Below are 27,548 nucleotides of genomic sequence, written 5' to 3' on the forward strand. Positions count from 1 at the left end.
AAAGAATGGGCATAAACTTGACTTTGAAAGTGAGATGCAGTTAACTATTTGCCTCGAAATCATGACTGGATGTCTTCTGTGGAGCACATTTCTTGAGTGTCTTCAGGAGACAACGTGCATACTCATTCCTATCGTTTTTTCTCCGGGGATGTGCATCGTGGTGGGAGGAGAATCAGGGGAAGTGTTGTGCATAAATAACAGTTTCAAGAAAATTATTTTGGCAGCATAGTGCACATACTGTCAGCTCAACAAAACCTCCATTTATCATGACCTGAAACTAAAAGGGAGTGTCAATCTTGGGCAGTAGGGGGACACAGCTGAAAATATATAAGAGATTAAGAAATTTTATGAAGCTATTATATAAGCGTACATTACACAGTCATTACTACAGGGGTCATTTTCCATCAGCAGCACACTGCTTGCCCATGACCCTACATGCCTACCTGTCCCTTGGACAGCCAAATTGCCAGCGTGCTCTAGGGAGCAGAAAACCCATACATCTCACTTAAATGGCACAAGGGCACCCAACCCATCCATACTGATACTTAACACAGTGATGGAGGGACAGGGAGGTGAGAAAGTGGAAAAGACAAAACTCCTCTATTACACAGGGCACAAAAAATTGCAGTCTAAGCTGAATAATGTGTGATTCAGGCAGACAAGGTCATATCTGACATCTATTTAAATTGAATAGCTTTTCACTTCTAGTCTTCCACCTGCTCAAGCTTTCCTCCTTTATTTATGTGGTCACTAAGGGACATTTAACTGGAATTTATTTTTAAATAACTTAAGAGCAAACCCATTTTTCAATATATATAGATAGAAAAGAGAATAAAAACAGATATAAAAATGAGCCATGGTTTAAGGGTGAGTCGGTGGGTTAGCCCTAATAAAGATAATGATGATGATAAAAATGAAGGCAAGCTTGCACAAGCACCACTGGTAGCAACAATCACAACTAAAGGGCTAATAAACATCAGAAAGCACCGGGGTCAGAGGCAGCATGTATGAACACTGAAGGTTTTCAGACGCTGTCCTCTGACAGCCCAGCACTCCTCTATCCTACTAACTTCCTCAGGACTTCACTGCCAGTTTAAGTCTGGAGCCAGAATGTGAACTTGGGTTCCTGAAAGCAGATATCCTCAAGCTGTTGGTTTGCTTATTTGGGGGGAGAGGCAGCTCATACTAGTGTGGTTTACTAATTTGTTTAAAATATGTTTTTAGTATTAAATGACACAGTTTCCCAAGGTTTAAAGCAGCTCAGACAAAGTCCTGGAGGGTGAGTTTTACATAAACATTTCCATAGGCAGATGGCCCTCGTGTAGAGGAGCTTCTATTGTGCTTTACAAAACTAGTATTTATAACGTGTTTTTCCCTGCAGCTGAACAGTCCCCAAACTGCCTTATGATACCAACCTCTTCAGCTAAAGAATAACATTAAGGAAAATATTGCTGATACTACACCACAGCACATACCTATAGAAATTAATAACATAGATACAAGAATAACTCACCGGCTAAGCCCCAAGCTGACTAGTAGAATACTACAGCAACACCCCTGGCAACAGGAAGCCTTAGCAGATGCTCCCAGACACTAGGTAATAGATGGAAGGCCATTATCAGGAAGTTTCTTGACCTCTCAGGATTCTAAGGCATACACATATAGACGTGTATGCACGCGCACACGCCCACACAAACATACAAAACCAAAAATGTGTTATCCCTGTATCTCACCTACCTACAAGAGACTATTCCTAGCACACATGAAGTAGACAACCCTGTTTAATCTGCCACCTGAGCTAACTGGCCATGTTGGGAAAAAAAAGTCCACTGAAGTCCTACTTCAAATAGGTATGAGGACACGCCCACAAAGGAGATTTGGCCAGACACATTTACAACAAGCTATCAATATGAACAAGAGGAAAGTCTGTGGCCAGGCATGTGAACACAGCATAAAGAGACTATATTACACTCAAGCTCTTCCCTGTGGGACCAGGCTGAGCTCTAGAGGAGTTTGCTTATACTGGTCTGGTCTTCTTGAGGTCCAAGACACAGTCCTTGCATGTCTAAGCTCTGATTCACTAGTCCTTTCTCCTTCAGCTGCTAGTGCAATGTGGTCCTCTTTCCCTATGGCATACACTAATGCCCTGCTTAGCCATTAGTGAGCACAGGAGTTGAAAAGAACAGTGTGCATCCTGGGTGCCTTCCCTGGTCACCAAAGAGAAATCAACACTCTCAACCCCCCCCCCCCCCCCGTACACCTTAGCTGCTATTACTTCTCTTCATAGAAGATGGCACTATAGTTTTCTCTCTTTCCCATTTGAATGTAGGGTCTCTCTCCACACCCCCCCCATTGTTAAATTCACTGTGCCTACCCCTACAGCAATTCCCACACAAAGCAGGCATCCACTAAGTATCTGTGGGAGAAATCCTCTCAACAAGCAGGGCACTGCTCAACCAGAAAAGATCTTAAATGGACATGGGTAAGTCTTCACTGCAAAACACTGCTAGCGGCATAGTTTGCTGGGGGTTCAGAAGTATTTATCACCATGCCTCTACATATTGTCTTTATTATCTCTTAGCACAGTCACATGGTTCTCCAGTCTGTCCAGCTGACAGGCAAGCTTCAAGAAAGAACTCATTAAGAAGTAAGTCACAAGTAATTCTTAGCATTTCTCTCATAATCTACACTTGACCTTTCACCATGAAGACTTTTCATTTACAGAATAAAATAGGTTTAAAAAAACTTCCAAGATCTAATTTTACTTCAATACATAAGAGAAGTATAAAATATTTTTTAAACACATAATAGTTAAAAACAGAGATGCAACATAGACAGCTCAGATAAAGAAATGGAACAGAGGTTTTAAATGGTCCCTTTCCATAATGTAAACCAGATGACTACAAATGCCTTCAAAACACCCTGGAAAATTCACATTTAGGGCCTAAAAAGCACAGAGCTACAGAAAACACAGGAGTGAAGTCCTTTGGTGAGTAAGAAGCACGCAGGCTCTTGGAGGCTCTGAACCCACAGCTGGATTCAAGGGCACAACTCACCCCAGAAATGTCAGCAACTCGGTGGATGGGCACTTCCTTCTTGCTGTGCAATCCTTTGCCATTCTTAATAGCTCTGTAAGGGCAGAAGAGAAAAACCCATTAAGATAGAAACCATGCCAGGAAGAAGTCTGGGGTGAAGGCGGGGGAAGAGGTATGGGGACTGTTGGCATAGGGTGTGCCCTACACAAACCCCAGTGCACACACAATGCTGAACAGCCAGCCCGTGAGGAGCAGTCACTGATGGGGTCAGGGGAAGCTGCTCTTCTCACCAGCCCAGTTACCAGCACTTGGCTGCCAGCTTCAGCTAACTGTGCCTGGTAATCAGAGAGCTCTCTTCCTTGTTTCCAAATTAAAGGCATTGTTCTGGGCACAAAGGAAGAATCAGTTGGAAGTGCACACTCCTAAGAAGCACAAGTAATAATGTTTCAGTGCTTAATCACACGAAACAGTTTAAATGCAAAATATGTACCTAGTGCTCCAATTCTAATGGAAATAAGTTCCTCCCAGGTAAAAAGATAAGTTGCCAGGACTGAAGCAATATTGTACAGAAAAGCCATTTAAGAGTGAGGGAAAATCAGTGCGTACTATATAACTGATATTAAGCTTCAGTCTGATTAGTTGTGGGATTGAAACAGCAGGGTTTCGCAGGGAACTCTGGAATTCACATATCTGGCCATGAGTTGGCTGTTACCAACCCCTCATGTCTTAACTACCCAGCATGACTGGGCATGGTTACTGGTGGAACAGGAAAAGCCACACTGTAGAGCTGGTTGGTTACATCATTAAGCCCTTCCACTACTAGAGAAGGCCCAGGCACAGTAAGAGTTCAGGGGTCCCTACTCTAGCCTTTGTAGAGTCTCTGGGTTCTAAAGGCAGTATGGAGAAAGTTGAGCAGGACCAAGGTTATGCATGGACCTTCCTCCTAGGGTCTGGACTTAAGGGGTGGCATACCTCTCTGAAGAGGTTCTTCTCAGGGTCACAAAGCTCTTTAACCTAACCTCAACAAACCAAATCATGGAGGCACTGCTCAGCACCACCTAGAATGGCCACACTTCTTACCTGTAGCTGGTGCTTTGACAATTCAGTAAGCTTCTCTGGGATTCCAAGTAATCTGTCACTCATTCAACTGACTTGAAATGCTTTTCAAAAACAAGTCCAAAGCGCTCCCCCCCCCTCTCTCTGTGGTATAGCTTAGTGTAAGTGAGTGGGATAGCACCTATAAGTTTGCATTGGGGGAACTACTGGTGCCGTAGCTGTTTTTATATGGCTCCTGTAAATAACCTCAATAAGCTCAAGGGTGAAACCAAGATGGACTTACAGAGCATTCTTTCTATGATTTGTGGGTTATCTTCCCTATCTGGAGTGATAAACTTATGCTTATGTATTTATCATGTTTGTGTGAGCATGTACACCTTCAGAGGTTAAGGGGCAACTTGGGGAGTAGGTTTTTTTCCTCCCACCCTGAAGGTCCAAGGGCTAGAACCCAAGCAGGCCATCATGTTACAGCAAGGAATGGGATACGCCCTGTTTCCTCCCATGAGACTCAATTTAGTCAGGCGGGTCAAGGACCTGGGGTAGGGGACACTCCCAGAAAGTCAGGTTCACCATGAAGTACTTGCTTCTCTCTAGTATTCCCATCTCCTAGTGCAGTGCCTAGGGGCTGCCAAGGGGTTGGTAAGGGTCTATTTACCCTACTGAGTGAGTTCTGACTCAAAAGGACTCAACTATTTTTTTGTTTTCTTCTTTCTTTTGCTTTTGGATGCTGGCCAGAGCCTATGTATGCCTTGAAACTCCTTGTGCTTTGGGCTTTCTTACTCTTTTATGCAAAGCTCCAATCTCTGCCATTGGGCTACCTCTTAATCTTTTCCACAAGTAGTCTCTTCTGGGCAGCTGAAGAATTACAGTTTTCTTACCGTGTGTGTGTGTGTGTGTGTGTGTGTGTGTGTGTGTGTGTGTGTGTGTTCTTTTAAACCCTAGTAAATTCTTCTTGTACTTCTGTTTGAGTGTGTTTTTAACATTTTCATTAAAGAGACTAAGAATGACTACTTGGAGTAGACATCCAAGTGCCTCCATATTATATGGTGGGTCAATTGGAACTCTCAAGGATTTCTCTTAATACTGCTCATCTTCATTTATATCTTTTCATAAACAGAGACAAACCTGTTGCTACAACCTAGAAAGAATCCACCAGGTTTGCTGGAAAGCACCTTTACCAGCAGAACCATCACACTACTTTACCTGCTTCTTTATAGCTGCCCCCACCCCCTGGAGGTCATTTTCTACTGTACACTAAGGATAAGTACATAATTAGTAGGAAAAAAAGACCATACACACAGTTTCATCTGATATGCAACTCAAAAGAAGGAATTTCAAAGTTGCTTGCATGCCAAGGTTACTTTAGTTGGAATCAATTGCAAATGGTGGGGATACTTCCCATCACAATTGGTCTGCTACCCTTCAGAATCCTGTTGATGGTCATTGACCAGGGCTGACCATCAAGGACAGACTGCTCCTAGTTCTTCTTTTTTTTTTTTTTAAAGATTTATTTATTTATTTATTTATTTATTTATTTATTTATTTATTTATTATGTATACAGTGTTCTGCCTGCATGTATCCCTGCAGTCCAGAAGAGGGCACCAGACTACATTACAGGTGGTGGGAGCCACCATGTGGTTACTGGGAATTGAACTCAGGACCTCTGGAAGAACGGGCAGTGCTCTTAACCCCTGAGCCATCTCTCCAGCCCTGATCCTAGTTCTTAAGATGTGCAATTAACAGAACAAGAAAGTTTAGAGAGAAATCAATGGCTAAAAGCCATGTATATGACACTTCTACCCTGTAAACCCCCAATTCCACAACCTCCCCTGTCACCAACAGACTCTCCTGATTCAGCTACTTGGTGAATCAGTCTTCGGGAAGGCCTGGCAAACTGACTCCCACCTGGATGCACCTCACCCCCAGAGGGCAAGATGATGAGGCTTTCTGTATGTTCACGAGGGTTACCGGGGGCTTGAAGATGTCTTCTCTCCCAAGAAGAACCATCAAAATAAATGAATATGCCCTCTGAACAAGGTTCGTGTTAAAAGGCTGCTGAAGTTGTACCCTTTTCTGGACTGGAGAATAACTCATATACATGAAGAAGAATATAGAGAATAAATTTGAAAGCCAGGCAAAGTCAGTGAGGTACAGTAAACTACAACTGTGCTTTCTTTCTGTGGCCCTAAATCTGGGACTTAACCAAGGTGAAACATGCCGCTACCAAAGTGAAAACAGAAAATGTCGACAACAATCATTGGTTTTTTTTTTTTTTTCCCTTTAAAGACACAGCTAACAAGATGTGTTCTGGTTTGTTCCTAAAAGGTGCACAGCTTCAGATAGGTTGTTTTATGCTTAAGATATGATGAATTAGATCCATTTCTAGCACATTCAAAAAGTACCAGTGAAGGAGAACCATTTACTATTTACTATTTAGAGAATATTACTTTTTGTAATCAAGCCCACACAAAACCATACACACTTACGGCAGTGTGCTACCTCTGCAAAAACAAACAAACAAAAAACTCAAGCTTAATGTTTCCAGACCAACATGGTTGTCAATTTCTGTTCGGTGCCAAGTAACACAATAGACTGGAATTCTTTTTTACAAAGTTGACAGCAGAGCTAGTTCCTAAAAGTTCAAATTACTACACATATGGATATCTATTTATGATTACATAAAAAGACCAACAACAGCAGAGTAATATGCATCAATCGAAGAAAGAAATTTTTGGGGGAAGAACACCATATTCTCAGATTCCTGCTCAATCTATGATTCAGTAGCTCCTGGCTACAAGGGAGGCTGAGCCCAGAAGCTTAAGACTAACTGGGCCAGCATGATGAGACTCCATTCACAAACAAACAAACAAACAAACAAACGCAAACCATAGCATGCACACGCACACTTAGAGAACACCAACAGCCCTGAAACTGCTCTTAACAATGGAACGGAAAATTCACAGTGGGTAGTTGACTATTCAGAAAGCACATGGAACTCAAGCCACAAAGCTAGAAAGCTTCTTAAGAAATGAATACGAGGACTCATTCTGAGTTTCCTTTGCTGAGCAGAGTTACTTTGGTTCTTGTACATTTACTGCTGCAAAATGACCCATGAGCCATCTCTAGCAAATTTCCTTTGCCTATCATAGGGTAGATGTTACAGAAGGGACATGTCTTAGAATAAGAATCTGGGGGTCACTAGTCTGGCTTAATAAAGCCTATATTCTTTGCAAAATAGTAAACACCCTTATATCAGGTCTATAAGGTCACACACCAGGATCAACTATAGGACACTGTACATATGAAATGAAGAAGAGCTGGGCTCCGCTGAAAGCCAGGTGTACTTCTCAGTGTTGCTCTCCCTGGCTATCTCGTACAAGCCTCCTTCTGGGGCAGAATTCTGAGATACCTGTAGATGAGTAAAAGGTACATTTGCATCCACAGATACCTGGGTGACATGGCACAATGACACCATCCCCACATGGCCTTGTCCTGCAGACCACAGAACAGCTCTATATCCCCTTTCATTAATCAATGAATGAAACTCTAGCCTTTTCAACTTCTTGCTCTGCCTCTGCTTAATAGGTACAGCCTCACAAAGGAAGGAGAGCAGCCAGGAGAAAGGAAGCAGTGGGGCAGAACATAGCCTGTTCCTGTCAGAGGCTTTATTCTCTGAGATGCAGCAGTTCAAAGCCAGCAGTGTCAAGAATGGACAAAAGCTGCCACTGGCCAGGAAGACCTGGCCTATAGCCAAATACAAGAAAAGGAGTGATGGGGCAGAAGAGGGATGAAAACAGCTTTCTAGGTTTCTCTATGGCCTAGGAGGACAGTTTGGTGCTACAGTGTAGAAGATAATCTCCATCCAGGTCACTGGAGTAGTTTAAGAGTAAGATATGGATTCCACACACATTAGAGCTATGGTCCTCCAAAGTAAAACCAAGCACTTTGCAAAATCAGATGAGAGCTGTGACAGCAACATCATCAACAGTTCCTGGGCACACCAGAAACAGAACCTCACTCAACTTCAACGCACAAGAACAAAGATTGCTCTTAAGTTCTTTACTCTCTAACACACACACACACACACACACACACACACACACACACACACACACACACACACACACACACAAATTCTAGGAATGAGCTCTCACCAAGTTAGTACTACAGAATGAATCTAAACTGGGCCAATCAACAGGCACATCCTAAGGTAATTGCTGTATTCCCAACCCAGGGATGGCAGATTAATATTCTGAGCAAAAAATTTTTCTTGTCAAATTTAAAGTATTTGTTGAAATCATAAAATGGTTCGCTGCACAGTGAGTTCTTACTGTGTGTGCACAAGAGTTCAGCAAGGGCACTAGAGATATCTATTAGTAACCCAGGGGACAGTGAACTACTTATAATTATTTATATGAATGTTTCTAGAGAGTAGTAGCCTTTGTAGTTTTGTAAAAGGGCTGCTTTCACACATAAAAAGACCTTAGATGAGAAAGCATTTCTGAGGGCATGATGAGGCAGGAAGGTTGAGTCAGCGGAGGAATAGAGGAGAGCAAGTTAAGAGATATCATAATAGAGGGAGCCATTATAGGTTTAAAGAGAAATCAGGCACTAGAGAAAGGATGACACCAACTAACAATCTAAGCAATAGTGGAGAGGAGGCTGCCTTAAATGCCCTCCATGATAATGAGATTGATGATTGTCTTATATGCCATCCTAGAGCCTTTATCCAGCAGCTGATGGAAGTAGAAGCAGACACCCACAGCTAAACACTGAACTGAACTGGAATCTATTTGCAGAGAGGGAGGAGTGATGAGCAACGGGGTTAAGACCAGACTTGTGAAACCCACAGAAATAGCTGACATGAACAAGGGGGAACTCACGATCCCCAGACTGATAGCTGGGAAACCAGCATAGGACAGATCTGGACCCCATGAACGTGGGTGCCAGTGAGGAGGCCTCGAAAATCTATGGGACCTCTTGTAGATCAGTACTTATCCCTAGCATAGGAATGGACTCTGGGAGCCCACTCCACATAGAGGGACACTCCCTCAGCCTAGTCACACTGGGGTGGGCCTAGGCCCTATCCAAAGGATATGACAGACTCTGAAGACACTCCCATGGAAGGCCTCATCCTCCCTGGGGAGCAGAAAGGGTATGGGATAGGTAGGCTGTTAGTGGGGGGCAGGGGAGGAGGGGAAGGAGAGGGAACTGGGATTGACATGTAAAACAAGCTTGTTTCTAATTTAAATAAAAAAATGGAGAAAAAAAAAGACCTAAAGATAATAATATAATGGAAAATATGGCATCTGATAGAATGGATAAGTAGCAGGAAGATGATGGAAGAGAAAGGACACAGTGCCAAGAGGTCAGGAATGCTTGAACATGACTCAGCATCCATATTTTCCCTCTAACTATGCGTTTCTGGTTATCAGGTAACAAGATGCTCTCCGTCATGCTTGTTTTATTCACTATATGCAGCACTTTTTCCTTTTTTCATAGTGCTCACTTTGTCCTTTTGTAACCCTCTTGGATCAGGGTCCAGCCCAAGGTAACCACACAAATATTTAAAATAAATCCATCAGTCATTTTTGATGCTGAATACTAACTTGAATTCCACACTGCTTATTACCATCATGGCTTCTATTTTATCATTTCACTCCTCTGCTCAGATCCTAAACAAAGGCAGAGAAGAAACTGAAAATTCTCCTTTTGTTGTTGCTGTTGATGATGCCAATGACAACCAAATCCAGGACCTCATGCATGTTAGCAAGTGTGGTACCGAAAGCTAATGTACCCTTAACTCCCAAAGAGAAATTTTTATCCTCATAGTTTACTTTCATAGGCACCTACCATGTGGGTCCCAATTATATCTTCCTATGATTTCCAAACCACAGCCTTAAACCCAATTAAGTCCATTTTCTCTTATGTACAATACATCTGAGCTTGATTCTCTTCCACCTCATCTGCCCTTCCAGGTTCTTCACCATAAAATGAAAAGAGTAGTCATGAACTTGGGAGCTAAGGAGATGGGTCAGTGGTTACAACCATTTACTGCTCTTGAAGATCAGAGTTCAGATCCTAGCCCTCAAGTCATGTGGTTCAAAGCAATCTATACTCTCTAGCTGTAGGGGATCCAACACCCTCTTCTGGCCTCTGAGGGCAACCCATACATGTGTACATACATATAAACAGGCATTTAAAAAAAATAAGAGTTGTCTTTTATCTGCAGCCACAGTCTCACAAACAGATGTCACAGCTAAGCAAGATGTCTCATGCCTATAATCCTTGCATTTGGAGAAGGCAGCTGGAGATTTAGGTCTTCAAAGCCATTCTTAGCTATGCAGTACGTCTGAGGCCAGCTTAGGCTACGTGAAACCAGGCTACAAATAACAACAACAAAATAACAAACAAACAAAAAACCCAATTTTAAAAAAGAAAAAAGCTGCTACATCAATAATTCTAAAGCTAAAGCTGGGTTTTTGGAGGTCAGGTAGTTTCTATGAACTTCTCTGAAATGGTAGTGAAATTATCTTCACACAGTGTGTGTACGAGTGTACGTGTTTAGTATGGAGCTGTAAATGGCAACAAATAAACTGCTTCTTGTCTAGTCTTCCTTCCTACAGCTAAACTGCAGCCTTTTGAGGGTTAGTGAGGATAATCTCCTTAATATTTGTTATAGCACTTAACACAGACCTGTGCTTTCATTATTACAGAAACACGAGGCCATCTAGTTCAGTTAAAGTGTGCCTAGTAAAGCTGAGCAAAGAAAGCCGGGCATTGGTGGCGCACGCCTTTAATCCCAGCACTCGGGAGGCAGAGGCAGGCGGATCTCTGTGAGTTCGAGAGATCCAGAACAGCCTCCAAAGTCACAGAGAAACCCTGTCTCGAAAAAAAACAAAAAAAACAAAAACAAACAAAAAAAAAAGAGCAAATAAATGATTTTTTTTTTAACCCCCCTGTTTGTTTCTCAGCAAGGGTTCCAGGACCCTGGCTGTCCTGGAAACTGCTCTATAGACCAGGCTGGCCTTGAACTTAAGAGATCCACCTACTTCTGCCTCCCAAGTTCGGAATTAAAAGGCGTGCCACACCACAGCACAGTAATAAATGTTTTTGTACAATGTTGAAAATACTTCATATTACAGACCTGAAAGGCAACTATTTGAGGGTGCTGGCTCCCCTGGATGCAGTATTATGATCCAAGCTCTAGGGCAGACCACAAAGAACCCCATCTCCCCATCAAAACCCCGGGCATAGTCTGCACAGCAGGGAGAGGTGCAGATCTCAGCCCACAGTAAACAATAAACAGAACAACCTGATTGTGATGATAAATGACTTGGAAGAAGTAAAAATAATCTCAACAAAAAGGTTATAAATCAGAACAAAGAGAACAAAAAGCTTAACCCTCCACCCCCTTCTCTGTTATGAACCACACTGATGAATATTAGCACTTCCACAAGAACCCAACACAGAGATTCCTGAAGCACAGTCACAAGAAACAATCCCTTTGGCCTCTCTACTGGTTCCTGGGCAGCTGAAGAAGCAACAGGGTACTGTGATTCAGAAATGAGGCACAGATGCAGAATAGCAGGTGTGTGTATGGGGGGAGGGGAGCAACTAAGATTATGCAGCTGCATTTTCAACAAAAATGAGTGTTTTTGATAAGAAAGACAGAAAAGATGGAGAGCACCCAGACTGGAAATGAGGAAATTGAGTCCATCGGTCTAGGGAGGTGCTCGGACTAATGAGTCAGTAGATATTCTGAGGCAGTGAAGCAAATAACAAAGAACTCCAGGTCACCCTCTCATCTGAAACTAATACAAGAGAGAAATGAAGGCACATGCTATTGTGGGAGGCATGACAACAGGTCTGCAGACAGAGGAGAGTGGGAGAGGAGGATTATGAGCTTATGGCAGAGGGATGGGTGTACAGCTGCTGAAGGTAAGCAAATGCTACTGGTCCCGATGAGGATCAAAAGAGTGTTAGTGCTAGGTAGAAATAAATGGTCTTCAGGAACCAAAAAGGCTCAGAAAGCAGATTACTTAAAATTGCCTTAGTGACACTGCTTTATAGTTTCTGCTGTCCTGATTACAAAGTCCATCAGAAAAAATTAGGAAACAATGACCCATAATTCTAGTCTAATGTCTTCTGAGTGCTAATATACACATATCTTTCAATTTATACTTAAAAAAAATGGTATCACTGTGGATAAAGTTTTGTGGGCTCAAATATTTTTCTATAACAAATGGCTAAATGAACACTTCCCTATGTCATTGGTTCTACAGTAAATCCACCTCATGGATCCATGGTTCATAATTTAATCAATTCTCGATTGCTAGATATTTCCATGAATAGGATACTTGCATTATTATAAATAATGCCACAAGGAGCAACTTTTAAATAAACTGGTGGGCAGTTTGTGAATTATTTCCTAAGAAAAATGCAGAGGCATGGAAGCACCCCACAGAGTGAGGAAGAAGTAATGAATCTTTTGTACCTCCTTCCTTTCCCAAAGCGAACAGAACACACTAACTTCTATGGACACTGGCGGTGAATACACTTAGATTCGAGCGATTCTTACATCAGCTCATTCTTCAAGTATATCTTTGCTTTTGCAGCTATTTGCTTATTCATCTAAATCATCTATATATTGTGAATTCTTGCATTTATCACAATAAACTTGATAAAGTATGTTGCTTAACAGACACAAGGCAGTTATAGAAGTTTTTATATTACCTTTAAAAACATTACATCTATTTGTTGATTATATAGGGGGATTAAAAGCTAGTTCTGTACCCTCTTCCACCATGTAGGTCCAGCAAGCATGTTACCCATTGAGCCATCACACAAGTCCAGGTATAGAAAAATGTAATGTGCCTTTTGACTTAAGTGAAAAGCAGTACATCTTTAGCACAGGTTTTAGAAAATGCTTTCCAATGTAAGCTATGCTGACTTGAATCTGCTGGCATCCTCTGGAGGTTCAGCTCTCTGAACCTGATGCAAAAGCAGGAGGAATGGGAAGTAATCCTTCTCAATTTCTGGGTCCAAAGCAGGAGGGGGAACAGTGGCAGCTTAAGATAATAGAAATGCATGAGGGACGTTACTAGAAATTGAGATGCAAAGAGGCAGGCGAATGAAAGAAAGCTATGAAGTGGATTCACAAGCAGCTACAAAATACCATGCATTGATGGATCAGTGTTTAATTACCCAAATTATCAGCCTTCTAAGAGAGTTTCAGGGATTATAACCAAGTAGGTTAGGGATAGACCCAATACAATTTCAGGTCTCAGAACAACTTGCCATCTAGCATTGCAGAGGAGCTGAATCAAGCATCATGGCACCCCCATTATTTTACATTAGTCAGTAGCTGGAGGAGGCTACTCAGAAGCAACAGGACTAAGGAGCCAGAAACTGCATATGAAGGAGACCAGAGTCAAGAAGAAGAAAAGAGTGAAGGCATGCAAAGAAATTTAAGCTTGTCTGCTCCATGCCTTGTTCTCTTTGCTTATAACCATGGTTACAACTGCTAAAATAATGAAGATTAAATCTGCCATAAAAGGTCACATAATGGGATTTGCTTTACACTGGTCAGGAATTGTTTACAGCTGTGTTCCTCAATCAGTTATCACTTCACTGTTACCGTGTATTAAAAGTGTATTCACCATATGACGATTTTCAAATTGTCAATGTTCTCTGGAAAGACCAAGAACTCAGCTAAAGGGACAACAAGAGGGCAAACAATGGACAAGCTGCTCTGAAGAGACCAGCTGCATGCACTGGAAGAATGGTGACTGTCATCAGATGGTCCAGAAAGGCAAATCTGGAACAATGTCCTCCGAAGGAATACAATCAGCAGACTAACGACTGCAGGAAATATTATGTAAGATGTGCTCATTAGCAGCTTAGCATCTGACCATGACTGGCAGAACTCGACACAAACCTGGCACCCAGGGGAGCAAACAAAACCAAGGGGCTCCAACTTAGACCCCTGCGCCTCAGTCCCCAGGGAGCTCTCAGAGCTTACGTCAGAACCAGGGAAGGAAGAGAAGAGGATGAAGGGGGTGAACAGATCCTCTTAATATCCTGAAGGAGAAAACTCATTGGAAATGGAGGCATTATACAGCTCTCCAGAAGTGGCCATTTGTGCTGCCTTAAATGCAGATTGATTACTGCTATTTGGATGTTGAGTACATCATCTTTTCTGAAGAAAGGGAAAAAGCTAAATTTCCCCACATTCAGCTGTGTCTTCCAATCACTTCCCCACACCAGCTCTTTTAATGCATTTTCCTGTCATCGCACCCAGTTGCAATAGCTGATCTACCCTTCTCCCCAGCAGTGAACCCCCCCCCAATCCCCACCATGTGCTGAAGGCAATTAGCAACCTCATGACTGCAACACCAAAGTGCAATCCAAAAACAGGGAGGTGGGGTGCACCTCCAGAGTTAAAAAGGAAGGAAGCCAGAAAGCTGTTTCAGAGAAAGGCCACTCTCCTTTCTCGGTGCTGGTTTCCTACCTGCTCTGGTGTGAAGTAATACAGCTGGCGGAAGAGGCCAGTCAAGTATTCCTCTGCTTCTGCTTTCTAGGATGCTCCATCACAAAGCCAGAAATACCTTGGTGTTACAGGGACTAGTGAATGATCAGCGAAGAGAAAAGCTTCAGGTAAAAGCTGCTTTTAACACTGTTCAGTAGTTCCAGTTTATTTAAAGAGAATTTTCACTTGTTGAGGTCATTAAATTCAGAGTGAGAGACCTTGGTTTATTTAAAGCTGTACCATTAAACTTTTGAGAAGGTAAGAACACAGGCTCAACAGAAAAGACAGATTCCAAGGAGACATTCTCATGAGAAAATTTAACAGAAGTGAGAGATGGGATAGAAAAGGATGTAAGGCAATCAGTGTTAATAATAAATAGGATAAAAAAGGAAGGGTTAAGAAAACAGGTAAGAATGGAAAAGAAATAGGGAAATAGCAATATCTAGAGGTAGTACTCCAATTATGTAATGCCCATCTTCTGAGATTTCACGAGTTGTAAAGGGTTTCATCTATTCTCCTTTCTGTTCACCACTATTATTCTCAATGCCTGTGACCCAGGGTATACTCAAAGGAAAAAAAAAAAATGAGACTAAAGAGGAGAAATGAATGCAAAACAAGCAAGATAAAGCAGAACTAAATAACTCTTCCTGATAGCAAGATCTGCTTTCTAGGAGTTTGGATTAACTTATGCATCTATACCTTGTGATAGGACATAGCCGTTCTAACATTTCAAAATACACAAATATTTGCAGGGAACACACAATTTCCATACTAATTTTCCTATGGGTGTACAGTGATGAAATTTGCTGCTTTTTCAGCTAAAGATCTTCTTTAACAAATTGGAAATATGTCATACAAGCACACTGACTTCTTTCATTTACTAAATCATGGTGTTTACATTGCTATCTGCCTGCCTGCCTATCTATGCATCTGTCTGTCTATCTATCATCTTGTGGATGTGGGGATCACAGGACAATTCTTGGGAAGTTTCCCTTTCACTCTGCTGAGGCAGGGTATTTCCTGTTTCTGTTTCAGTGTGGCTTAGCTGCAGGAGTGCTAGGACTGCAGATGTCTCCATCACATCAGACTTTTAATATTTAGGTTGCAGGTATTCAATCCAGGGCTTCAGGCTTACTCAGCCAGAGTTTTTAGTCCTCTGAGCCATCTTGCGGGCTCTAGTTTGTCTTGGTTTTGTGGTGCTGAGGATTTATTCTGGGATCCTGTGCATACTAAAAATGGGCTCTACCACTGAGCTGTACCCTCTTTCCCAAAATTTGTATCCTATTCTGTTGGTAAAACCAGTAAGCGAATGTCCGCACAACTGAAGATATAGATTCACCATTTTTCCCTTTTCTTTTTAGAGGCGTGGATATTTCCTACTTCTTGAAAGTTTATAGGAAACTTCCTTCCGTGTGAGAACACCAGGGGAGCCAACTGTGACTGAGCAGGTATAAAACAAGGGCATTTCTCTCCCAGTGGCCCTGGGAGACTTGCAATATGCATTCACTAAGTGATGGCCATCAAAGAGAGGATGCTGGCAAGACCAACATGACCCCTAACTCTTAGGAGCCACCTGATGAGAACTGTGTCTCTCATAATAATGCCACTGAAATTGGCTTAGCAAAAGAAGTCATCAACAAGCATACGATCTTTGATCAGACAATGATGGAAATGTTAGTACAGTTTCCTAGAGTTTCAGGTGGAGAAGCCTACCACGAGAAGTACTGCCAATCATACTGAAAAAAGCCAGAAGCTGATGCCTGTGGGGTTTGGAGAGTGGAGGTACAGAACTCAGCAAGGAAGGAGCACTTGTTATTTGTTGTTCTAAAGAGTTTGTTCAATCAGAAAAAAGGAGTTCTTGAGGGAGCCACACAGAGCAGAGAGAAGGGCAGGTTTGTGCTTGCCTCTCAGAGACTAAGGACAGCACCAGTTTCCCAAGATTGCAGTGTGCCAGGAAGAAACAGAATATACATTAAAAGATACAAGAAGGTTTGTTCTTTTCTCTAGAGATAACCCTAACTTCTCTTCACATGTCCAGAATGAATCTAAACTTATTTAAATATGCTCAGAGATCAGGATAATTGTTTTCCCACAGTCAAGCTGTGTGTGTGTGTGTGTGTGTGTGTGTGTGTGTGTGTGTGTGTGTGTGTCCTTGAAATCACAAAATCTGAGATGAAAAAGTACCTTAATTGAATAAAGCCCCGACTTCTGTTTTTCTGTGATAAGCTACAGATTCCAATAGATTTCAGAAATAACTAAAATATTAGGTTGTAAGCTATGCACAATAGTACAGGCCTTTAATCTCAGCATTTGAAAGACAGAAACAGGCAGATCTGTGTGAATTTGGAACCAGCCTGCCCTTCTCCAGGACTGCAGAGCAAGACTGTCTTTGCTTGTTTTGTGAGATAGTGTCTTACTATGTAGACCAGGCTGGCTTTGAACTTCCCTTCCTCCTGCTTAAGACACTCAACTGCTGGGCCTACCTGCACATTATAGTTTAGAACATTATAGTTCTAAAGAAAGAGCTGGTTAGCTTCAGAAGAGAGAACACACTTCGATGTTATTCCCCATTTGTACAGACCCAAAGAAAGCATGGCACCAGCCAGGCTTTGATCTGACTCCAGGCATTACCAGCTGGTCTTCAATGTGAATAACATGTTCAGTAAAAGCCCACATGGAAAGGTAGGTGTGGTGGCCCACGCCTGTAACCCTAGCACTCTACAGATGGAAAGAGGCAGACCTCCACTCCCGGCCGCCCTCAGGGAGTCTGAAGCCAGCTTATGCTACACTATCAACAAGAAAAGCCCACAATAACGGCATCTCCCATGGGGATGAAAATCTCATGTTGGCCTTTCCAAAATCCAACTGGATATGTTACAGCAAATACAGGGGATGGAATATGTGACATTTTTATAGCATTTTCAGGAGAAATGGTTTGGGGGAGGTGCTTGGAAATACTTCAAAAGGAGATAAGGGGTATTTCCTCTATGAGTCAGAAGCTCTGGCTAAAGTTTAGAACCCTTTTCCACACTAGCACAGCAATCCAACATGGGGGTTAAATATTAGAACCATGCAGACAAAAACTGATTATGGGTCACTTCCTAGGGGCCTATAGAATGCTTCAAAAAGGAAAACAAATTCAGACGTATCATGGTGAATTATCGGGTCAGAAGCACCTAAGTTATTTTTGTAAAAAACTCCAAGGACAAGCAATTTGGACAAACTCTGGGACAAAAATCAAGGGCTTGTCAATAGAGCCCAGGAGAGAAACACAGCCCAAGAGTACCCTAGGAAATGCCAAAATCTTATCTTGCTTGGACACAAGGTAATGAGGGAGGAGGTGGCTGATGACAGACACCTGAGCTAGAAAGGAAGGCTACCTTTGGGGAATTAACAGGCTTATTTATTCTTTAAATAAAGAGATGTGGCTTCCTCTAGATGGGCCAGGCATCTGAGACATAATGAAGGTTGGCCAAAAGCAGACAAACAGCTGAATAAAGGCTGATCAAAGGGTCAGCAAGCTGAAGAGAGAGCAAAGGAGAGCTTGTTTCAAGCAAGCAAGTCAATGCGCTGGAACACCACTGGCTGACTGACTGACTGACTGACTGACTGACTGACTGACTACACAGTGGTGTCCATCCTCCCCTTCTTCTCACCTGGACTCCCAGTGAGTCCCTAAGCATCACCCCAGAGCTCCCATGGATAACCTGAGAAAGGCTGGCAGATCTGGAGCCCTTGCAGAGGAAGTAGGAGCTGCAGAGCCAGAAGAAAGCTCATCAACTCCGAGACAGGCAGCTGTGCCGACCCAGAAGTCAGAGAAGTTAACAGGCTGCCCTTTCCCCAAAGCTTACAATGTTTCTCTAAAAGGATTAATGGTCAAGCAGTACACTGGAAGAGCAAAGTCAAGGGAAGTGCATGCTGTGTCACTGCTGATCCCACCAGCGATAACCTGAGAAAAGAAGGCAGCCAAGGTCAGAGGCTGGGAAATCTGTGGCCACTGACACCATTGTGGGAAGAGACTAATGGAAATGACATCCTTGCGCTTCAGAATGGATGACTGAAAAGAAGGCAGCAGATGCTACTAATATGGCCTTTGCTAAAGGGTTAAATATAGTAGCTCAAGAAATTTTCCTTGGGAAATTAATTCAAATTGGTTTGGTTCAGCACACAATCACTGAAGATTAAAAAGTGACTGAAGGAATGATAAACAAAAGACAGTCCATGTTGGGAGAGACTTGGGGTCAACGCCAATGCCTTTCTTGTTAAGGGGTTCTATTCATGGACCAGCAAAGAAGTAAACAACTCACTAATGAGATCTGCAGAGGACTCTAAGCTACCAGGTAGAGAAACCCTAATCGACAGGGCACCAAATCACACAGCAGGGCTCACCAGGAAACATGAAGCTAATCCATCTAGGGGAAAAGCCTTAAACTTGGACAACATTCAACAGACAGGCAGGATGCGGGACAGAAGCAGCATGCACAAAGGGCTCTGAGAAGCTGTGAGTTCCTGACAGAGGCAAGGCTGGGGACACAGAGAAGATGTCGTGGGGGAGGAAGGTGAACTGAAGGCAAGCTAAAATAAAACAGTGTTAGCAGGTAGGTGGTTTAGGATGGAGATTGGCTTGATTGTTTAGAAAACAAGTCCACTCTCCTAGAAGTCTTTCTGAGTGGCTACAAAACCACCATGGACTACCTAGCAGGATTCCTGGTCTTTCTTGACTCTCCTTCCACCTGGCTGGAGGGGTTAGCATCTAGGAAATGGCCTTGGGCTGTCATTCTAAGGACCACTGACAATGGTGCTCCAAAGGAAAACCTACTCCAGATTGGTTGTTATACCTAATCCTTTATGGGGTCTGCATTGCCTTCAGGCAATGCCTCCTGGCCTTGGGGAAGTGGTTAATTTCTCTCCATTTACTCAACCAGTAACAGAGTAAGGACCTAGAAGCCAATTTTCCACCATCAGTCTGAAAGGAATGGCTCAACACAATTATCCCTGAGTAGTTCACTGCTTTAGCAAGCATCTTGTTACATTACTTCAGCACAAAATTTGCACTAAAGAGGCTTGTTTTCTTCTTAAACCCTAAATCTCCCCCAAATTTCCTTATATATGTATACTCATTAAACAACACTCAAATAATCCTCACACTGTGACTATTTCTAACAGTGTAATAAGAGCTGGCTCTGGCTTCACTTTCCTGAGCTCCTTTACAGATTATTTCCATGCCCACCTGCCTATTAGAATTAGGTGTTCACTTGCAGCACAATGAATTCAGACCTAGAAATAAGGTCACATACTTCACTGTTTGGCTTGGTGGTCCTTACACTGTGAATGCCTCATTTCTTCAAGATGCTTTCAAATCAGAATGACCAAGCTGCCCATTGGCCCACCCCATGAATTCTACCAGTTTGGTGAAGATCGGTTTCCTGAAAGGGCTAGCCTGTATAATATTAAGAAAAGTGTATCTACACTTCCCATTATGGTGTTTTTGAGCTCTCTGTATTCATATAGTACTAGAAAGGAGATATGACCACCTATCTTTGAGAAATACCCATTATGAATCTATATCACATTATTACTGTATTACTATGATTTGAGACAGAGTCTACGTGTAGTCAAGGTTGGCATGGAACTTGCTGTGAAGCCCAAGCTGGAACTCAAGCTTGCCTCAACCTAGAAAGTTATAGACACTGGGGGCCTCATTTTTATTGATTGCTAATAAGTATCATACCAAAGACATGTAATAATTCATTTCTAGGCTGGACAATTTTTTTCCCTACAAGAAAGAATCAGAAAAGTCTTAACAGGCTGACTTCTCCACTGACATTCTGTGTGATACTCTCTCAGGATGTGACATAGCATTAGAGGTATGAGGACAAGGTTCTGGGCCAAAGAGCAAGAGAAATGATCTCAATGACAAGGTGTGAAACCAAAACTAGGTAATATGTGCCCAACTCAAGCCTTCTCTAATGGAATATACAATCTCACAATGACCAAATTTCTTTAACTCATAGGTCCTGGAGGCTATGGAAGAATGGCTGAGTGAGGTAAACCCATGCAGTCACTCTGATACAATGGAGAAGAATCTACAGACTGCTGAGATATCCACATCAGTTTAGCAGAAGTAGTTCAGTTCTTGCTACTTCCCACGAAGTCTGAAAACCATGGAACTACCAGCACCCTGACAAAAGACTCTCAGAGTGGGACCCTTGAGACATGTCAATGGCAAGAAACTCAGTTGAGCACTACACTTCTCCTTGGGGTAACCAGCCACAGGGATGAAGGACAAAAGGAAAATGTCACAGGGCTTCTCAATAGTTCTCCTGCCAGCTGTCACAAGTGTTTGAAACCAAAACTCATTTCCTAATAAATGTTTTCATTTCCTTTGTACATGACAAAAGGTCTCGAGGTGACAAATGGGAGAGGAGGGAAGCAGAGAGGAAGGGAGGGGAGGCCTCTGAAGGAAAGCCCAGAGCCAAATGTATACACATAAGCAGGGCTTCCCTGATAGTCCCAGGAATGGTGAAGATCATCATACATGACTGTTAGACATGAGATGTCCACTCTCATCCAGCCTTCATTTTATAATGCCAACCCAGAGTGGCCACATACTATATACTATCCATTGGGAGGTAGGGGGTGGATGGAGGCTTAAGTATAATCAAGGTCAATGCCTTTCTTGTTTTCCACTGGGGAAAACTAGAATATAGAAATGATTCAGACTCTATCTGAATATTGTTTCCAATCTATTCTGCTCAGGCAGAGGCACAAGAGTGACACAAAAAAAAGTGTTGCTATAGGTCTCAATATAGCTAGTAATTTCTCCACTTACCTGGCCTCTGCGGCCAGCAGCTCATCATAGTGTGAGGATCTCTGGTCATCATCCTGCCGGTATCTGATGACTGTGGCTAGACCTTTGCTGACAAGAGCCTCAGCAATGTTTCTGCAACAGAAAAGACAGGTCAGTAAACACTGGGACTGCACATAGGGCTCAGTGAACAGAAACAGTAACACCTGGAGGTTACAAGGTATTCTGGCAAGGGAGGGAGAGGCTGAGCTAAGACCATGTTAAGACCAGTAGGCTGCTAAGCTGGAATGAAAAGAGAATGTTTACAGTTTTCTTGTTAGTAGTATCAGATCTACAACAACCCATATACAAAACCAGCAGAAAGTATCTGTAAGAAGCCCACATTAGGCTGGGCTATTTACAGAATGTTATAAACAAGCTACTACCCTCGAGAAAATATGCTCTAAAATATCAGGCACACAAGATGAAAAAAAAAAATGAGCATATACAAGCACGACCTACATTTCTTGGTCTCTTTTCTGGCCTATACAAAAAGGTAGAGGATGCCTGACTATACTTCCACAGTGTTACAAACACTGGTGGAACATGCTGCTTCTCTTCTCACAGCTCCCAATAGTAGATCTTCCACCTTAAGAAGTCTTGGAGAAGAGCCAAAAATGAACTGGGGAGAGGGAAAGGCAGAAAATAGGCATTCTGGTAGAAGAAAACCAGGTGGGGGCTGGGGGGAAGAAAGGAGAGGAAGAAAAGAGCACTAAAACTTGAGATAACAAGTTTTGGGACAACATTTCAAGTGATGACAGACCTCAGTTGAAAATCCACCTTCAAGTAAGTCTCACACACTGTGCCCACTACAGAATGAGACATGCCCCTGTGAACTGTGTCCAACTACTATCCTGAGAATAGTGCAGGGGAAATTGCACTCAAATGACTAATGAAGCTCTTTTGCATGGATTCTCCCCAACCTGGAAAGAGAACAATGATACGAAGAGCCAAATGAAATAAAATAAAATAATAAAATAAACAAAAAAATTAGAAATTAACAAAATCAAATGTTGGAAAGTAAGAGACATGATATTATTGAGGGAGAGTGGTGGTTATGTCTTTCTTTGTGTCTGTCATAATTACACCAAAGGCCCCACTCACACCATCTGGTTCGCTGCCCTTTAGGGAGAGGGTACAGTAAGCAATAGGCTACTGTGCCATATGCTATGATTCAGTGCAGCTTGAAAATGTAGTTAACTCTTAACACACTGGGGAGCCTCAGAAAGTGATGGATAGTGTGGGGACTAAGCAGTATCTGTGCATGTTTAAACCATGGGAGGATCTATTCATATAACCTAGGAGAACAGACTTACCAAGAAGAAGCACAAATCTATGATGGTAGAGTAAGGAGGGAAGATGCTGTGGCTGGTTCTGTTCTCATTGTATGCCTCTCTGCTGCCTGTTTACCTACTGCCAGCACGATATTAATATCTCCAAACCACCATGGAATTAGCACTTCTTAGAATCCACTCCCACAAAGAGGCTGCTCTGCTGGCCACCCCGTCTCCTGACTCACTGCATAAACGCGCTGGCAAATGCTGTCATTATCACAGAGTTGTGTTTGGAAGCACAGAGAAAGCAACAGCCCCAAATCAGCAGATGGTGATGTTGATTCATGGCGAGGACTTTAACTAAGGAGCCCTGCTAGGGCAAGAGAGTGGCCATCAAATTAGAAGGCCAGGGAGTGGCTTGCAAGACAACTCTACTTTTGACAGGTTATGATGTCTTGGTGGATTTAAATGCCAAGAGAATAAAAAAAAATTTGTTACTGCATTTTGAATTACTGAGCACTGACATTTTACAGGCGATGCATGAGGTCTAGAGGAGAAAGCTGGAATGGCAGAGCAAGCAAGAAAATTTTCATAAAAACAGGTTTCAATATTAAAGTCTGGAGAAAAGGAAGCAAAACAGTGCAAGTGTGTAATGATCTAGTCCTATTAATGCACTCAAATTAATTTCCAGAACTAGTGAGTACCTGCCAGGCCAATAGAGACCATGTGCACAACCCTTCCCTATTTATCATCCCTGCCCTCCTCATCCATCAGCAAATGTTCGTAAACCAATTTAAGTTGGCCACATGACTTCCTCAGGCCTTAGATTCCTAATTCACTCCATAACCTGTCCACTACTTTCCTTCCCCCTCCCCTTAAAGCTCAGCAGCTCTTAGCTTCTTTTCCTAATTACAGATTTTCCCTGAAGGAACAGTTACCAGTGCTTAGCAATAGGAGAGTAAAAACACAGGAAATAATAACAATCTCATTACTGGAGTATTTACTACATTCCATACATGTGAGAGTCACATGTACTTCTTTTCTGGTGATAAAGCATCAGAAAACATGCTATAGTAGTGCAACTACTAACTCACTGTCTGTCTGCCATGTCAGACAATGTGCTCTGAGTGTGCAAGGCTCCTGGCCATCTTTACATCTTTATACCTCCCTTCCCAGCATGGCCCTGTGCACAAGCTGGAGAGTGATGTGCTATGTATATATGTATGTATGCATGCATGCATGTATGTTTCTATGATGTATTTTGTGGAATTAGCTTATTTAGAATAAAATGATATTTTTAAAGTGGGAAAATTACAGCAAGATAGTTTGTTTCAAAACATCCAGAAAATTGAGATAGTCTTTAAAGCATAAGAAAATCTCCTAGTCATTTTGTAAATATAGTGCTGGAATTCTAAAAGGATTTCCCCAGCCAAGTTTGCCTAGCACAGGGGGAATAAAAAAGGAACAAGAGGTTTTATAGTCTTTCTCTATGTTTTCTGTCTCTTTTCCATTATCTGAGACCACAACTGGAAAAAAGAATGGCAGACAGCAAAGACAGAATTAGCCTAGACTTAGCACTGGACAGTCTAGTTATTTCTTCTCGATGCTAACAAAAGGCCAGAAGATGATTCTCCTGGTAAAACATGGCTTAGACCTAACATGAGCACATTGACCAGGTGTCCAAGTAAATAAAAAGAAAACATTAAACCATATTCTGTGACATTACCCCCCCCCTCTCTCTCTCTCTCTCTCTCTCTCTCTCTCTCTCTCTCTCTCTCTCTCTCTGTGTGTGTGTGTGTGTGTGTGTGTGTGTGTGTGAGTAATTCTACAATTACATGTCTGGCATGATGGCTGATTCACACCCATCATATAAATGAGACCAAACACAAACCTTGGCTGTCTAATATTACATCATCTCTCTGTGTATGGGCCAGAAAGGGCTGGGATTGAAATGCTTTTCTAAACTAAAGGAAAAATTAAGGGCTCTATCAAACATGAACTGTTGGCGTAATGGAGGATCAGGTGTTCATAGAAAACACATGGGCGGGGGGGGGGGGGGGGTCACAAGCAGGCTTTCATCTTCCTTTTCATCTTCATCACCCATCGAGCAGCTTATAGAAGCCTAACTTCCCTTCAGAAGACAGTTTCAAACCATCAATTCCTATAACATGGACAAAGGTACATTAAGCCCATGAAAGAGAAGTAATTTAAAAAGTGAAATTTTAACTCAGGAAGCTCTAAGCATTTAAACATATTTTGATTACCTTTCCCATTTTCTTCCAAAACCTCAATATTTAAAGCAATAGAAAAAATACATTAATGAGTAAGATAACTGTCTACAATTGTTTGGATTTCTTCACAATATATATGTATACTTTTGTAAGCCCGTGGAGTTCCAGAAAAGTTGCATATACTATACAAAAAAAGATTGCTCTCCCTGAACAACTTGAAAGCAAGGCCTAATCTGTTTACTATCATCTCCCAATACTTGAATGTGTAATTCCTAGAAATCATGTTATTTTCCCACATTCACAGGACAGCAAAATTAAGATATTAATAGACATATCCACAAACTAACTGTCCTAATGGGATACTTACAAAGAAAAGGACTTACAATATTATTTCTTGGGCATGCATGGGAGATATGTTCTTAGATCATCAGTGGATGCCTGAAACTAAAGACAGCACTGAAGCTAAGAAGCAGCTAGTCCTCTGTATTCATGGTTCCACATGTGTGGAATTCAACCAACCTCTGATGAAAATATCCACAAGCACAGAAGGTTGTGTTTGTTAACATGAAGTGACATTTTCCTCAACATTATTCCCCAAACAATACAACTTAACGACCACTTAGCAGTTGATTATAACAGGCAGCTCACAACTCCAGTTCCAGGGGTTTTGGCACCCTCATACCAATGCACATAAAATTATATAAAAATTTTTTAAAAATTACACAAATGTGCTGTCTCAAAATACTACTTTATGTTTCACTTGTTTTACTTTAAAAGAAGAACTTGTAACCTCAAGACTTTGGGAGACCGAGACAGAAGACTGCCCAGTTTGAAATCAGCCTGGCCTACAGTGCGAGAGTGTCTCAAAAGAGCATTTCTTGCATATATCTGAATTGCTGGCATCACTGCTATTGTGATTTGCAGGACCCAATAAGTCAAAATAATAATTACTTGAAGGCAAACATGTGGCAATATCATAACATTCAACTAAAAAACCTAAGATGCCTACTAAATGACAAACGGGGGATAACATAAACAGTGTGCACAGAGTGTGCACGGGGCAGCAGAGTAAGTATGCCAAGAATGCACACGGGGACAGCACACACAGTGTGGGCAGAATGGTCAGCAGCATAGCACAGGATGGTAGGTTTCATGACTCAGAACAGTGCCTGATGTAAACTTAGAAACGATTATTCCTGAATCTTTATGTGTAATAATTTTGGACTGACATTGACCATGAGTAGAGGATACTGTAGGTAAAGAGGGGCATTGTAATTCAGAATCAGGTACTCGGTTAAGGTTCTCTATCTCTTTAAAATGGAACCATCTTTGTCTTTTCTTTGACAACACAGAACTGAGTTTGTTGTTTGGAGACAGTCTCTCTGTGTTTTCTTTAGCTGGACAGGAGCTCACAGAGATGCCTGCATCTGCTCCCAAGACCTGAGATTAAAGGTGTGTGCCACCATACCATGTACAATCAGCATTTTTGAAAGAGATAGATAGGCTCGTTGTTTTGTCTTGTCTGTTCCTTTGTAATGAGACAGGTCGGTAGATAACACACTGGTAATGGTATATTTGATAACTTGGTTAGAATAGTATCTGCCAGGCATTTCTACTGTAAAATTACTCTTCCTCTCCGTAGTAGTTGGCAGTTTGTGAAGAAGCACTGTGTATTATACAATTTCATCCCTCACCAAACTCCCAAGTTATTCCTTGATTTAGTTTTCTTAGTGTGAACTCATAGGATCTCATCTGACAGAGTAAAATCTGCTGCTATTGTTCTTTGTTTTTGTATGAAATTATTCCCAGCATGCAAATAAGGAGATGATGGCTCTAATGCCCTTTGGACAGGTCCCCTATCAGTGTTTGAACATTTCCTTTCTTCTAACTTGATGTGTTTCAGGCTTATCTTGTATATCTTTTAATCCTAGCTCTGTGATTAGCATTTATCCCAGGAGCCCACACTTAAACAATCTGCATTTGTACACACATTTATGGAAAACCATGCATGGCAGTCATGAAAATAACATGGCTCTTGGATCTCTTGGAAGTATAACTGACTGACAACCCAACTGCTGTGTTCTGAAATCTACCACTCTCCCCCCTCCCCCCCTTAAGCTTTCTTTTTTTTTTCCTTTTCAGCCAAGGCTATGTTTCCTATCACCCAACAATAAATAGCCCAGCAGAGACATTAAGCCAACCCCACTACTGAAAGACATGAGACTCTGACACTTAATTTGGATTTGAGGATTCTCTTAGTCAGCTAGAACAGAATGCCCAAGACTGGACAATTTACAAAGAAGAGACAGTTATTTGGCTCTGGGAAGCTAAGAAGCCTAAGCATGATGCTTGTGTCTGACTGAGGTCCTTCATGCTGAATATGAATATAGTGCTAAGTGAGCATTTCAGATTCCACTCTGGTGATAACTAGCCTGTTGCAGGAAAACTACGGCAGTCTATTCACAATGGCTCTGGTCTCAGGGTTCAATCACATCTTACTAGGTCCTATATGGCAACACTGTTGTGTTGGGAAATAGATTCTCAACAAGTAAATTTACAAGGATACATTCAAA

General features: G+C 42.0%; 1 protein-coding gene across 1 annotated transcript in view; it reads right to left on the reverse strand.

Annotated features, from left to right (window-relative positions):
• Snd1 (staphylococcal nuclease and tudor domain containing 1) overlaps positions 1-27,548 on the reverse strand; it is a 399,500-nt gene that overhangs the window by 165,142 nt on the left and 206,810 nt on the right. Inside the window, exons 13-14 of the mRNA XM_027391329.2 lie at positions 21,456-21,566; positions 3,057-3,129 (exon numbers count right to left, since the gene is read on the reverse strand). Of these exons, the coding sequence (XP_027247130.1) occupies positions 3,057-3,129; positions 21,456-21,566 (184 nt within the window). The remainder of the gene's footprint in view (positions 1-3,056; positions 3,130-21,455; positions 21,567-27,548) is intronic.

Source organism: Cricetulus griseus, assembly GCF_003668045.3.
Source record: "Cricetulus griseus strain 17A/GY chromosome 1 unlocalized genomic scaffold, alternate assembly CriGri-PICRH-1.0 chr1_0, whole genome shotgun sequence".
Taxonomy (NCBI): Eukaryota; Metazoa; Chordata; class Mammalia; order Rodentia; family Cricetidae; genus Cricetulus; species Cricetulus griseus.